At 35.1% G+C, this 14553-nt stretch overlaps 3 protein-coding genes across 4 annotated transcripts; 1 reads left to right on the top strand and 2 right to left on the bottom strand.

Annotated features, from left to right (window-relative positions):
- Positions 1–3920: 3920 nt before the first annotated feature.
- LOC115244190 (mitochondrial import receptor subunit TOM40 homolog 1-like) lies at positions 3921–7566 on the bottom strand. The gene is made up of 6 exons (XM_029821643.1): positions 7166–7566; positions 6458–6572; positions 6112–6365; positions 5875–6036; positions 5647–5796; positions 3921–5556 (listed from the first exon to the last, which is right to left on the bottom strand). The coding sequence occupies exons 1-6, from the start codon at positions 7350–7352 to the stop codon at positions 5417–5419; spliced, it is 1008 nt and encodes a 335-aa protein (XP_029677503.1). The 5' UTR covers positions 7353–7566; the 3' UTR covers positions 3921–5416.
- Positions 7567–7812: 246 nt separating this feature from the next.
- LOC115244132 lies at positions 7813–10730 on the top strand. The gene is made up of 5 exons (XM_029821532.1): positions 7813–8038; positions 8393–9146; positions 9220–9495; positions 9580–10120; positions 10244–10730. Exons 2-5 carry the CDS (start codon positions 8401–8403, stop codon positions 10466–10468), a joined length of 1788 nt encoding a protein of 595 aa, XP_029677392.1. The 5' UTR covers positions 7813–8038; positions 8393–8400; the 3' UTR covers positions 10469–10730.
- A 10-nt stretch (positions 10731–10740) lies between these two features.
- Positions 10741–14548, bottom strand: LOC115244130 (transforming acidic coiled-coil-containing protein 3-like). 2 transcript variants are annotated; one of them, XM_029821531.1, is made up of 6 exons: positions 14415–14548; positions 12425–14024; positions 12041–12342; positions 11688–11920; positions 11268–11579; positions 10741–11190 (listed from the first exon to the last, which is right to left on the bottom strand). In XM_029821531.1, exons 1-6 carry the CDS (start codon positions 14427–14429, stop codon positions 10995–10997), a joined length of 2658 nt encoding a protein of 885 aa, XP_029677391.1. In that variant the 5' UTR covers positions 14430–14548; the 3' UTR covers positions 10741–10994. The 2 variants fall into 2 exon arrangements, with proteins under 2 accessions (XP_029677391.1, XP_029677390.1); XM_029821530.1 differs by having other exon boundaries at positions 14301–14521.
- Positions 14549–14553: the final 5 nt, after the last annotated feature.

The following is a 14553-nucleotide window of genomic DNA, read 5'->3' as shown; positions in this document are numbered from 1 at the left end:
AAAGAGAAAGAAGGGGAGCGTGCGAGAAAGATGGAAAACGAGCGAGCAATTGCAGCTCCGCGGATGGTCGGCCGAGGCGATGCGAGTTCGCTGGCGAGTCGTTCGAGTGGACGCGAGCGAGACGAAGACGCCGCGAAAACGAACGAGAACGGTTAGAGACGACGAGAGGGGTTAGGATAGGAGTGAGGTTGGATACGGACGCGGAGAGTAAGAGAGAGAGAGAGAGAGAGAAAGAAAGAGGGGAAAAGAGAGAGAGAGAGAGAGAGAAAGAGCGAAGAGGAAAAGAGAGCGACCGATACTAACCGCGGCCGCGAGCCAAGTGACGGCTCGGGAGGGGAGGGTTGATGCCTTATGTCGAAGCGCGAGCCAGTGGTGGGGGTAACGCGAATCATACTAGGGAAAAGTACAGGGAGTACTAAAATCGGCGCGCGCGCGCTCGCGTCGCGATGGATTATTATCGCGCAATTTCTATACTCATCTACCACCCGACCCCCTCCTTCCCCCCTTCGCCGTCATGCGCGGTTTCCTTATCAGCGACAAAAGGGGGAGAGGGGCCGGCTCTAGTGACCACCTCTTACCCTTTCCTCGTAACCGGGCGAGGCCGGCTCCTGTGCGCGTTTCACACTGCACCGTTTGTGACTCGCTGGAATTTATGCATCGCGGGAGTGTAATTTTATTGCACTTTTATCAACCGCACCGCGCGCTCGCGCTTCGTAGCTTGAGAAAAAAATTGATGACACTCTTGGGTTGATTATGATTAATTATATCGTCAACTCGAATCGTATCTTTTATTAATACTAGGGGCACGTTTGAAATCTTACGCGTACACTTTAAATTCTATTAGAGTTTATATTTTATTATGTTTTTAGAACTCTAATCTTACCTGCCTCTCTCTTCGACGTCCCAGGCCATCGCTCCGAAAATATACGACCTGTGATTAAGAGATAGTAATAGATTACTTCGTACTATATCAAAAACTGTCTATGCATAGATATAATAAAAGTTATAAGCGGGGTTTCTAGATATTATTTATGTGAAGTTAGACACATTCGAGGTGTTGTATACAAACAGTTTTTCACAGCACGATGGTGTTCGATGATATTCAATATATATACAAACATATTTGTTATATCGCGTACAACTCATCTTTTATTCGACATGACAATAAACATATTTCTTTCGACAAAAAAAGATATTCTCCTTTTCAAATATTCTTTCTGAAATAAATACCGTTTCTTTTAAAATGCGAGATAAATAATCGATTGTGTATCGCGAAAATATTCTCCGACATTACAGTAAAATTAAAAAGTACAAGAGACAAAAGATTTATTCGGCAAATGTAATGGCACAAGGCAAAAGGCTAAGCTTAAAGTTCAAACTTTTATCACGTAAATTGTGTTCAAAACTAAAATCTCACCTTTCTCTCTTTGAAATCCGAGCCGTCGTTGCGAAAGTAGATGACCTCTGTGATCGAGATGGTAATAGATTATTTAGCACTATACAAAAAATTCTCTATCCACAGATATAATAAAAGTTATGAGTGGGACTAAAAAAGAAGAGAAATTAAGTACATACATTCGGAGTGTAAGTACACGGAACATACCATGTCTAGTTACATTATGACGTAGAATTTCGTTTGCCAATTTCACAGATATGCATCGGCGTTATGAATGCCGTGAAATTGCACCAATTTAGATATATGTATTCGCATCGTACCTATAGATAATCGTGCATCATGACTATTGCGGTTATATATAAAAAAAAAATTCTGTAAATTTAATTTTTTAATAACCCCAAAACTTAATCTTTATCGATTAATTTGATATTGTACGAACTGATTCATTTTTTAATCTTGTTTTTAATCTGTCACACATATCGAATTGTCAGAGAAAAAAATCTGAATTATGATGCATAAATATCTAGACACGTCAAATATGTCAAAATTAGCATGTGTCATTTATTTAGATTTTTATGATGCCGAGTTTTTGTTATATTATATGCAAATTTCTAACATATAATTCGAGTCTTTAAATTAATTGCAATCTAAAAAGTGTAAGAGAGAGAGAGTAGCTATCAACAGCTAATGTCTTTAAAAATGTTTTCAAATATATTTTTGTAAACGTACATAACATGCAATATACACGCATCGTAACATAAATAATTGTGCAGAAATAATTAATTTAAGAATATGTTAAAAATTTGCACAAAATGTAAATGTACGACTTATATAATTTACGATGTCTGAAAATATTTACATTGTCATGTAATCTGTATGATCGTTATATGGTTTAATTTGTATAACTTTTATCCGCTTTTTATCAAACATAAATAAATGATTTTAAGAGAGAGAGAAAAATTATGCAATTCTTTTTTCGGGCTCTTTACGGATTTTGCCTTTAAGCTTATTTGAATGATAAATTAAAATCGGGACACTGTAGATATAATGAGGACCTGTGGTACATAATGGGAGAGGGAAGATTATTTACACATTTACAGGGTCGGCGAAGCTGAAGCATATATATATATGTATATATAAGCAAGCGGCTGAGCGACTGTTTCGAGAGTGCCAGGTTACAGATACTCGGCTGTCAAGGACAAGCTTGTCCATTCATTCGTCCGTTCCTACGATCGATCGATCATTCATTCATTCATTCATCCAATTGATTATTACTGGCACACGTGTTGTGTATATACGAGCGGTTTAACCGAGATATTTTTTCACCCAGATATTTTACATGCTTTATACTTTCAAGAGAACTGTCATTTCTGTAAATGGATATTTTTTATACATATCGCGGAAGATTTAATTTATCGAAATCGTGCATCTCTACGTGCACGTATATTTGTTTTATAAACGAGATCATACAATGCCCGCGCATAGTAAAGCATTCAAATCACCTCGAGCGATCGTAATCCTTCGGTACATAAACGCTACATTCAATTCCAAACTAATTTCTCGTATGCCTAGTCATTAGAGAGAAGAAAATTCATTTACCACTTGATATAATTTGAGTTAAATAATTAATTACAATTAATTGTTAAACTCAATGTTTCTCATATAGATTGTTTTCATTAAATAACAATGTGCATAGAAAGTATGAATATCTATTAAGAGATAATGACTTGAAAAAAATGTTAAAGCATATATAAATATATACTTCTTAACATATATATAAAAATAGATGATTTAATAATATTACTATTCGGCAAAATTAGGTACACAATTCAAATATTATATAAGAGAACTACAAGCATAAATAACTTGTATCTTTAAGTCTGCAGTCAGTGAAACAATAAAATATAACGAGACAATGCGTTGTAAGAAAGAAACAAAGAAAAGTTTCGATTACTTTTGCAATGAATATTATTTTCATTGATACATATACTGAGATTTCTTTGATATTTAAACTGCACGCATCGAATGAAAAATAAGTGACTCTAAGACATGTAAAAATTAATTACAATAAAAATTACTTCAGCTTATCTTTTCATAGATTTATCATTGCAGGAGAAACACTTTTTTTTCCCCTAATTATGTCATTAATATTTCAAAATCTTCACTTCTAAAGAAAAAATATCGACTAATATGTACGTATTTTTAACATTTGACAAGAGTTAAAAGCATTGCGACATTTGCGAGCCAACCTCGATACATTTGCGAGTTTGACCGCTTTACAATCACACTCGCACTATACACGAGACTCACCTCGTACTTTTAATGATCCCCGCGCTAATTGCTTATTGTTTTCTCCGAGAAGTAAACTCGCAATTGCGCGCTCTGACCTCAGGAACCCGATCTATCCGACCAGAAGTATAAAACATACGATATATATGTTTGTATATTCTAGAAATATATAAACCACACATTTTTCATAATATAGAAAATAACGAATATAAATTCTTTTTTCCTGCACACATGCTGGTTTTGTTCAACAATATACAACTTTATTCTGTCATACTTACAATAAAATTGTGTACAAACAGATTAAAGAGTACAAAACGACGTAGGTCTCTCCGCGCGTGCTGTTGTAACTTTAAGCTGGATCGTCGCCTTCTTTTTTATTGCTTCTATGAGATTTTACATCAGAGGTAATAAATGCGTGAACATTGTTCATCTATTGCAAAAAACTTTGCCAATTGATGATGCCTCGTGGACAAAATAAGATTACGCGTGATTCAATCCACGGTACATATATTACAGGAGGATTTGTATAGCATAATTATGCGTGAACCGAATCTTCAAGACACAAAGTAGACATTGCCTCGTAATGTACAGTCATTATACCATTATTACCGTGATCGCGTGGCATATAACAGTTTATCATATTTCTTGTGATATAGTTATTTACAATAATTTTTCGATAATAATCTCAACAGATGAAAATTGTAAATATATAAAAATAAGTGTTCACGAACTTTTCGTCATCTTGTAAGTTGTGGATTGTCAAAATAAAAAATTCGTATAAAATTAATGAACACATACATTCATCAATTTATACAAACAAGATACGAAATATAAAGAATTGCTTTTACACAATAAATGCATTGCATCTTCGTGATACAAAGAAAATTACTATTTGAATAAATGCTAAAATTATATAGTGGGATTCATGAATATAGAGCATGTATATATACTTTATCTATTTGTTATATCAGTAAGAAAAATCTAGAAAGTTGAGATCAGTACGTTCGTGAAATAACATTACATAAAGAATTTAAGGGAGTTACTCCATTGCTTTGAAACATGTTTCTACATCTTCAATTATGGAGTGTTTATAACATTAATATTGGTTTAGCATAATGATAACAAAAATTTTTAATCAATCGTTATTCAATATCTTTGTTTCAATATTTCTGTACAAATACACACTTACTCATGTAGCTTTCGCAATTTGGTTGCTAGTCCGACAGAGATTGATATACTAACAAATTTAGTAATTACTTAAAATGTAGTCAATATATAAATGCATCTAAAAAATGAATTAATTTCTTGTGTTAAATAGGATATTATGTTCACAAAAATATATCGGAATTTTAATATGGATCTCAATCTTATGAAAAAGATAATGTAGCATATTTACTATATATTATTTTTTATCTCAATTTTTTTATCTATATTATCAATATCCCAATGACAAATTGTTGTAAACAGAAAAAAAAGAAAAAAAAACATGGACAGTGTATTAAAACGAGAAATTCAGTCCGAAAATCTGTATAGATCTTTTAATCAAATTAACACGATCGCTTAACATGAGTTTTAACGAAACACGACATGCCAGATGTTCTTTGAAATCGGAAAAGAATCGATACAGCATCTTGGATCTTAAGATTGCACGATTGTCCGACTGCACAAAAAGCGGAGTTTCCGATTTACTTCGGATCTGCATCTCGCAAATCGTATAACCGAGCGTCGTTCTTAACCGATGATTAGGCCGCAACCCAGTCTAAACTGCTGCTTGCTGTGATTGATCATACCGCTAAGTGCGAACGAGAATGGTAACGGTTGTAGCCTTTTTTCTAGAACTGCCCCTACTGTCCAAGTCGTATCTACACTACCTGCAACATATAAATCAATCAAATAGAGATTAGAGAATCGGATAAGAGTATGTCAAATTTTATACTGACTAATTTCGAGCACAAATATACCTTTAAACACTAAGTCCGCTTTAGGTAAATCGACTTGATAAGCAATTGTTGCCGTCGATTCCTGCATGCGCGCGTTGATTTCTAACTCCACGCCCACTTGTAATTGTTGACTAGCACGTTGGTGGAAACAGAGATGGCAAGCGGATGGACCTTAGAAGATAATTATTTACAAAATGCAGAGAGATTAAGTAAGAAATATATTATCGGAAAAATCAGAACATTACTTACTAATGCTTCCACTAAATGTGGAGTCACCGTGCGTATATCTTCCTGCAGCGGACAACAATGCGATTTGTCCACCTGGCAAACCAGGTCCACGTTGATACGCAAGCTCACCACCCAATGCGAGTGACGGTGTCAAGCTTTGTAAGTAATGTAAAACAAGTACACCTGAAAATAAATTGTCAACATTTAATATATAGATGTTGCATATATTCCACAATATTTTTTAAGTTATAAACTTACCAGAGCAATTAAGAACATCTGGATTGCCTAACGTTAGCGAGCAGGTATATGCATCACTTCGATAATCAGCTGTCATTTGTATAGCAGTGAATTTACTTCTCTGCACTTGCGCTGCCAATTTTCCTTTGAGTTTTGAACTAAGCTGATGAAGGATATTGGCATTAAGATTTCCACTTGGATCAATATCGCCCAACAATACAGGATATGCTTCTGTAGGTGAAATTTGTTTTGTACCAACATAAGTTGCACCAAATCTAAAAAATTAATTAAATGATATGATAAATTTATATGTTGTAAAACAAATAAAAATTATCAAAACAAAATGTATATATTCATGTTGATTTACCTGTAGCCAGACTGTATTACAGAACTCATGTTAATGGTATGTGAAATATGGAAATGGTTGCTCAATCCTTTATTGACAACCAATTTTGCTCCCTCAAAATTTATAGGAAATATATCTGTAAAATAAATATATAAATGTAATCAATTGTTAAATTGTTAATTATACATACACATATAAATTATAGTATAACAAATTAGCAAAGTAAGTTGGTCAGAAAATACAATGACAATATAACAAACTAATTTGAAAAAATTTCATCTTTTTACATTTACCGTGCATTATATCAGAATAATAGACTTGTATTATATCACATAATCATATCGAGCCTCTATATTAGTTACTTTGATTCTGTTTGTCATTTCTTTTAAATTATTTCATTTTTTTACTTTACTTGTCATCATATAATTATACTGGAACATCAGTACAAGAGAAAAGTTAAACAATAGGAAATCAGAGAGAACATAACTAATATGAAAATATCCAATTATATTTTTCTTTTGCATTCTAATACAAGGTAATACAAAAGTGGACAATGTAGAAAACTATTCAATTAAGAATTTTACGTTAGTCATTCGTAAAGAAATAATTTAGAAAATTTCGGGTTAAATTCCAAAAAGTTTTCTGTGATAAAATCAGAAAACACGGGAGTCTACCCGAAGAGAAAGCAAAAAGCGATCGTGGACCGTAACTCGTGCTTTGACGAAATACCTTTACACTTCTTGTGTAGGTCCTCGATGGTACCCGGATTCTCGATCTGAGTGGGCGTCTCGGCAGGCGCGTACACGTCCGTGGACGGTTCCTGTTTCCCTAAATTCGGTATCAGTCCGGGACCCGGTGGCGGATTGTAAGGCGGCGGAGGTGGAAGAGGCGCGGATGCGGCCATCGCGTTACCCATTATTTATACGTATTTATCGGCACGATTTATCGCTCGATTTGTCGCACGCTCGACGTGATCGCGTTCCTTTCGGTGCAGTCAGTTTAATCGGATATCGGCCGCGCCGGAAGTCTCAACTTTTTATTTCCACGACGAGGAAAACGGGCCGGATGAGCCGTGCGGGTTATATGGTACAGCGTGTTTCACCGTAAGTCGCCATTTGTACAAAGGGCAAAGTTCCTTTCGCGAACGTGATCGGCGCTAGTCGCGCGATACAGAGATACCAACGTATTAAAAAAATTCTAGTAATATTACTGTCGGTGCTTCGCTCAAAAAAAAAATAGTAACAACATGGAGTAGCCAATCAGATTCGTTGCTTCATCCTAAAAATCTCTATCCTGAAATGACATTTGTCATCAATCTCCCTGCTTATACTCGTTCTGGTTAATTTTTTTTCTTCAAGTTTGGCAGCGTTGTTCGATACGAAATGTACCGTAAAATTACAGACACATCGTCATCTGATCGTATCGTCCCATGATGTACAGGAGGGTACGGTTATCCTGAGACTCTCGCGAAGATTCGAAAAATAAATGAATTTGTCCCACAGTCAGTGCGTGATACTGTTTGTGCTACAAAAGAGGCAAGAAGAGTCTATGAAAGAGAGGAAAAACGTGGTTCCTTGATAAGACTGTCGTAAATACCAGAGGGTAAGGTTGCGCGCACTCGTTTTTTTACATATGTATGTCATATATACGTATCACGCAATGCATATCGCTCTGGGAGGTGCACATGTTTGATGTTTAAATTCTCGCGACTAGAGATGCACGTATTTTTTATAATTACCTTAATACCTTCATTGACGAAACGTTACATGTAAAGTGGTATAATTGAATTAGTAAAATAAACAATATAATAATAAATAATATAGTAATACATATGTCGTCAATAATGCAAGCGCGATTCACAAACATTCTGTTTTTTTCTAATCTCTGATATTGTATATTGTATGCATTATTAAATTCATCACAATCTTCAACAATAATGATTTTCTGGATTTTCAGAGTGCTCCATGGATTGTTGTGTTGCCAATCAATATGATTGTTTACAAATCACAGAGACATTGCCAAATATCTCAAGTCCAGAGATGTTTGATAGTGATACTGAAAGAAAGGTGGATAATAAAACTGTTAATAATACATTACTGGATGATAGTACATTGGCAGCAATTAGCCCTCAAAAGCCTTCTCAAATAGAATTAATTACAAAGTCAGATAATAACTTGCTAGCTAGAATTAACAAATTTTTGAGAGGTGTGCCACCTCCACCAAGACATACAATATGTCAGAAAGATTGTTCTGATTTTTTACAAAATATTTATGAAAACCGTCAATTTTTCTGGATTGAATATCCATTATCAAATGAAAATTTGGAGGTTGCAGAAAGCACAAAATCTCAAAAGCAGTTAACTACAGAGAAAGAAGTTAGGAATACTTCTTATCAATGTACAAGAGGTACTCCAAGGAATTTGTCAAATGCCTTTGACATTTGCAATGTATCAGTTAATAATACAGAAAGTATACAATTAGGTACAAACAATACTAGTGGTGATAATAGTAATTTAAATATGCAGTGTAGTGTTCCTATGGGAATAAAGAATCCAGTTAATGCGATTAAAAAAACAGTGAGAGTTCCACCGATCATAGATATCTCAAATGTATCTCACGAACAATCTCTTCTTTATCATACAATTAATAAAAAGGAGACTATGAGTTTAATGTGGCCTCAGGCATATTCTCACAAATTCTATGGCATACAGTAAGTTAATATGCATTTAATTTAAGATAAAGTATATACAAATCTATCCTTAATATCATTTTTTAAATTTTAGTTATAATAGAAATAGAAGTGTAGAAGAATTCGAGAATTTGACAATTAAATTATGCGAGAGGTATATAGGAGCTGAAACACAGTCAACTTGTAATATATGGTTTTCGAAAAAAGCACCAGGAAGTGCAAGAAAGCGAACTTTATTAGCAAAACGCGAAAACGGTCAGAGTCCAGAGAAGAAATTGTCACACTTAGCCAGAAGACGCAGGACTTTTTGTAGCGCTAACTTGCAAGGATTAGGACTCACTGACAAAAAGCAGTTAATGGTACAAATAAAGTATGTATCACATGTTATATAATATAATACTTAAAAGAAAATAATTATTTTTGAAAAAATAATATCTATTTTTTTTAAATACAGGAAACCTACACATAAGAAAGGAAAAAGTCCAAGAGGCAAGAGTCCACGAGGCAAAAGTCCAAGAGGCAAAAGTCCAAGAGGTAAAAGTCCGAGAGGTAAAAGTCCGAGAAGCTCGGCAAAGAAGAAAGCAGTTCGGAGACTAATGTTGGATGGACCAAGTCCATATAAAACCAAACTAGAGACTTCGAAACGTGCGCTGTTTCAAAGTCCTCCGTCGGATCATGCCGGACCTAGTAAATTAAGTATAAATAATTCAGATTCTCAAAAAATCAAACGTGTCTTATTTGCGACACCAAGAAAGGATGAATCAGAGAATTTGAAACAAGCATCATTGAAAGAAGAAAGCAGGAAAAGAAAGTGTGAAGAAGAATTACAAGGGCCACGATTAAAGTGGGCTAAAAGCTTATCTTTTGACTGCATGCATGAAATAAAAAATACCTCGAAAGTTACATGGGATAGACACTCGTCGAGCAATGTGCTTTCAAAAAATAATACATCTTTTAATCAAGGAAGGAATGAACTCAGTGACTCACATAGAAAGGTATCATCTTTTTTGCCTCAATATTTTGTGTGTATGTGTGTGTGCGCGCAGGCGTGCGCACTTTAATAATTTTTTCTGGTTACATATATATACATATATATATATATATACACTTGTTTTCAGAAATTACTTTGGGCAGTTGCAGAGGCCTTACGATGCAAAGGCATTGGCATGAATCATCCAAAATTTAAACAATATGCCGCGAGTTTAGCGCGCATAATAAAAAAATTCATGCCAGATCTCGAAAATAGGAATATTCCGCGAAAACCTGGTAGTACAACTGACCGCATGTTGAAATTGGCCAAGCATCATGTACTGTTTCTTATCGATACTAGACCAATGGATTGACGGTACTCGTTGGTACAATTAGTCAAATACAGAAAATTATACAAATGTTTTTTAATGAACAGGACATTATTAAAATGACCAATATGAGTGCTTATATCTTTATCCGCGATGTATGTTTATACACAGACTTTTATAAAATTTAAATAACATGAAAAAACAAGACGTGTTATAGTAATAATAATGTAACATTTAAAAGTGGGACTGTATGCTGTTACACCCTTATTTGCAGGGTATTAAAATATTTTTTAATCTTATACATATACATAAAAGTGTTTTTTTTTTTTTTTAAATAAGCATAGTGTTTTATTAGCTTTAAAATAGTTATCTTTCACAACTTATATAAATAATTAATAAAAGGCGCTTTCTTGTGAAGTAAAACGCAATCTACACTTTATCGAGTTAACGCATGTATACATATGTCCGTCATATATCTAAAATATGTTTGCATTTAAGACAGTGTGAAAGAGGACGATAAAAAAATAAAGACTAATCGCGTCACAATCGCGATTAGCCCTTATTCTTATTTTCACTCCGAGTTCCCGTGTCCAACCCTAGCGATAACCTCGTCCAGGATTTTTGCCAGTTCTTTGTTCTCTTTAGTTTTCTGCTCCACAAGCTCAGCGAGCGAATTACTCTTAAGTTCTGCTTTCCTTATCATTGCATGCAGCTTCACTGTTTCCGCCTCGTTTTGCTTTCGTATTCCGTCCAACTCCAAATTAGCTCTAAAAAAATGTGATATATTAATATGTACCTGTATCAAAATGTCTTATAAGAAATAATGTATGTGTCTATTGCATACTTTTCCAATTGAGTCATTGCATGCTCCTTTAATTGATCGTATCGCGTTTCCAATGTTTTTATAGTATCTACATTTTCCTGAATACTTTCTTTTAATACAGCTTCATTATTTTTGTACACCGATACAACCCCTTTGAGTCTCTCATACTTTTGATGTACATCGTTAAACGCCGCTTCCGTATTAGTTAGATGGTGATTTGCAGCTTGCAACTCTTCTTGCAATTTTGCCTTTTCTTGTTCAAAGTTTGTACGATCCCTTTCCCGCTCTGTGAGTAATCTGCTAATCGATTTCTCGTATTCTTCCACAACAACCCTAAAAATTGATTATTTCTATATTTTATTCACGATTTATACAAGCTAATATATAAGTTTTATTTATTTATATAATAAGTATATATCTTATGTTGAATAAATCACTTACGTCATTTGAGTTTTGGTTTTTATTTCTTGTGCCATTTGCATCTGCATTTTGTTAATTTTTTCCTGAAAAGCTGTTTTCTGCCTTTCCAATTCTGCTTCATGCTCCTTTTTCTGTTTTTCTAATTCCTCTTCTAATTGTAGTACCGTCGTTCTTACAATTTCAAGTTCCTTACTCATGTCTATATGATCTGCAATGAGTGGTGCATCAGATTTAGGCTCTTCTACTGGCTGCTCCTGAAAAAATTTTGTTATGATAGATTTAAAATTTGGGTATAATAGAAATTATACATATATATAGGTATTATAGAAATATATACAAATTTTTACTTAGATTTTTTATAGATTTTTACTTACATTTTTTTCTTGAGCTTCTTCTAACTTTTGCATCGTTCCGCTAGGAAGAGGACTATAAAAAAGCAGCCTATCTATAGCTGCTATGGCAGGATTACGTTTTGGTGTACCAACATCAGGCAGAGGCGATTCGCTCTTGCCATTTTGCTCTTCATTTATTGGCGGGGCATTACCTTGAGGCAACATGCTGGTATTCGATATCAATGGATCAAATTTAACATACAAAGATTCTGTTCTAAGACGATCTGTATGCTTAGAATTACTTCGTGTTAAAAAGAAGTCAAATGTCGAAGGATCTTGAAAAACTGCAAAACAATATCAGTCAATTAAAAAATCTCACAAATTTGCGAAGGAAAGTCTTAAGAATGTCCAATATACTATACTTACTTTCATCTGTTGCGCTGATAAACTGATCTGTCTCTTCCACGAGTTCCTGTGAAGGATTGAGCAACTCATTAGTAACTTTTTCCACTGTGGATCTGAATTCTTCGAAATCTGGTTGTTTGTTGCTCAACGACAATGTAGTACTTTGCCGTTGAGGCTGAAATCCTTGATATTGTTCTTCATCTAATGCAAAGTTTATATCTACTTCTTGCAATGTAAGCGTACGATCGAGATCTTCTTCGATAGTCTCCTTTTCTTTAACATCCGTCGAAACTGTACTATTCACGATATTTTCTTCTTTTTCTATAATTATAGTTTCTGATGGGTTACATTGTTTTTCTATAACATGAGTCTCATTATTTATTTCTTTTTCAGGTGAAAAACTCTGCGTTTCATTCAATACCACATTATTGGTTATTTCTAAATCTTCTCTATCGACATTCGTTTGCAAGTTTTCCTTAACTTCCAATATTTTTGGTTCTATAATACTGGTCTTGTTTAGTAGTTGTGTACTGTCTTCTTGGTTATCTGATACAACACAATTATCCAATCGTAACAAATCTTGTTCCTTGGTAACTTTATTTTTTTCTGGTTGAACAACAGAACTGGAAGGTGATAACACTGTTAATGACGTTTCTTCTTTAAGTTCTGATAAATCCTGTTCACTATTTATCTTTGATTTACTATCGGTATCTTCTAACGATAACGATATACTGGATATATTGGGTAATGAAGGGCCCTCTGCATATTGTGCTAACGAGGATATGGATGGAACTTCGACAGGACACAATTTTGGATTTTCTAATGTTTCGACGTTGCAATTGTTTTCTACGCTCTGTTCTTCATCGAATCTGGTAACGTTGGGAATTAAATCGTCATATGAAATGGTAGTTATTACGTTCGATCGATTATCATCTACATTATTCGTTGGCGATGAGATCTTTACAATATTAGTTGCAATGCCACATGTCGCAGAATTATTAGCTATATTATCACTTTCTTGTGATAGAATACATTTATCGATCGATTCTTCTATCTGCGATGCATGTTCCTCCACCGGGTACGAAGTCACAAATTGCGAATCTTGAATAGGAAGCGCGCTCTTAGACGGCCCAAAAGTATTCGTTTGGTTCAATGATACATACGTTGTCTCATGTAATTCAGTATTTGTCTCGATCACTTGCGTCTCATTACTGGCGTTATTCGGCAGATCCTCGTTAAGAGAACAATCGCTCGCATGAAACGGCGTCTCATCTGTGGCCGATGCAAAAGTTTGATCCTGACTGAGATCCTGGGTAGCGTCACGCTCACTTTCCAGATGGATGTTGGCGCACGCAGCGATCAAATCCTCCAAGCCGGGTATGTTGGAGTTGACGTAAGATGTGTCTGCAATGTCGTCTGAACTTTCGAGCGTCGAATCGGGACATATACCACTGCTGCTTTTCGTGCTGAGAGTACTGCTAAGGCTGTGGAAACTGCTAGCTGACGAGAGACTTTCCGGAGCCGAGCAGCGGTTCTCCGCGGCTGATATTACATCGGCAAATTCACGGGCGAAATGGACCTTGACCTCATGCTCCGCTGTCTTCAACACGTTGTTGAGCGTCTGAAAATAAAAAGGCGCGTTAAAATGTTTCACGGAAACGCTCTTTTCTTGTCTTCTTTCCCATAAGATTTTAAATGAGGCATTCGCTAAATATTCAGCCGACGGGAATCCTTGTAAGAATTTTATAATAATACACAGTACGAATTTTTCGTTGGGCATACAGAAGTAACTTTCTTCGATCTTTCAATGTAACGCAGAGATAATGACAAATAAGTGTGTCAATTGCGAGATTTTGATAGAAAACGTCTTCGAAAGTATGCGCGACACAAAATATACCGTCTGCGTAGGCGAAGGAGATGTTGGACTCATGGTAGCACGATGCAAAAGTTTATTGATATATTCCATGCCGCATCGATCGTAGCCGAGCGGTGTAATTCGTGAAATACTAACGTTCACTGGGAACATTGCGACTACGTCGCAATGATCAGCTGACAGTCTGGCGATTTTTTGTGAAAGAAATTGCGCAACTGTCTCGCGCCTCGCTCGGGCTAATTATAAAACATATCGAGAGAGAAAGGCTTTGGCCACT

This window comes from Formica exsecta, unplaced genomic scaffold (genome assembly GCF_003651465.1).
Source record: "Formica exsecta isolate Colony F162 unplaced genomic scaffold, ASM365146v1 scaffold80, whole genome shotgun sequence".
NCBI classification, from domain to species: Eukaryota; Metazoa; Arthropoda; class Insecta; order Hymenoptera; family Formicidae; genus Formica; species Formica exsecta.
The sequence above is the reverse complement of the archived record's forward strand: the minus strand, read 5'-3'. Positions and strand labels throughout refer to the sequence as shown.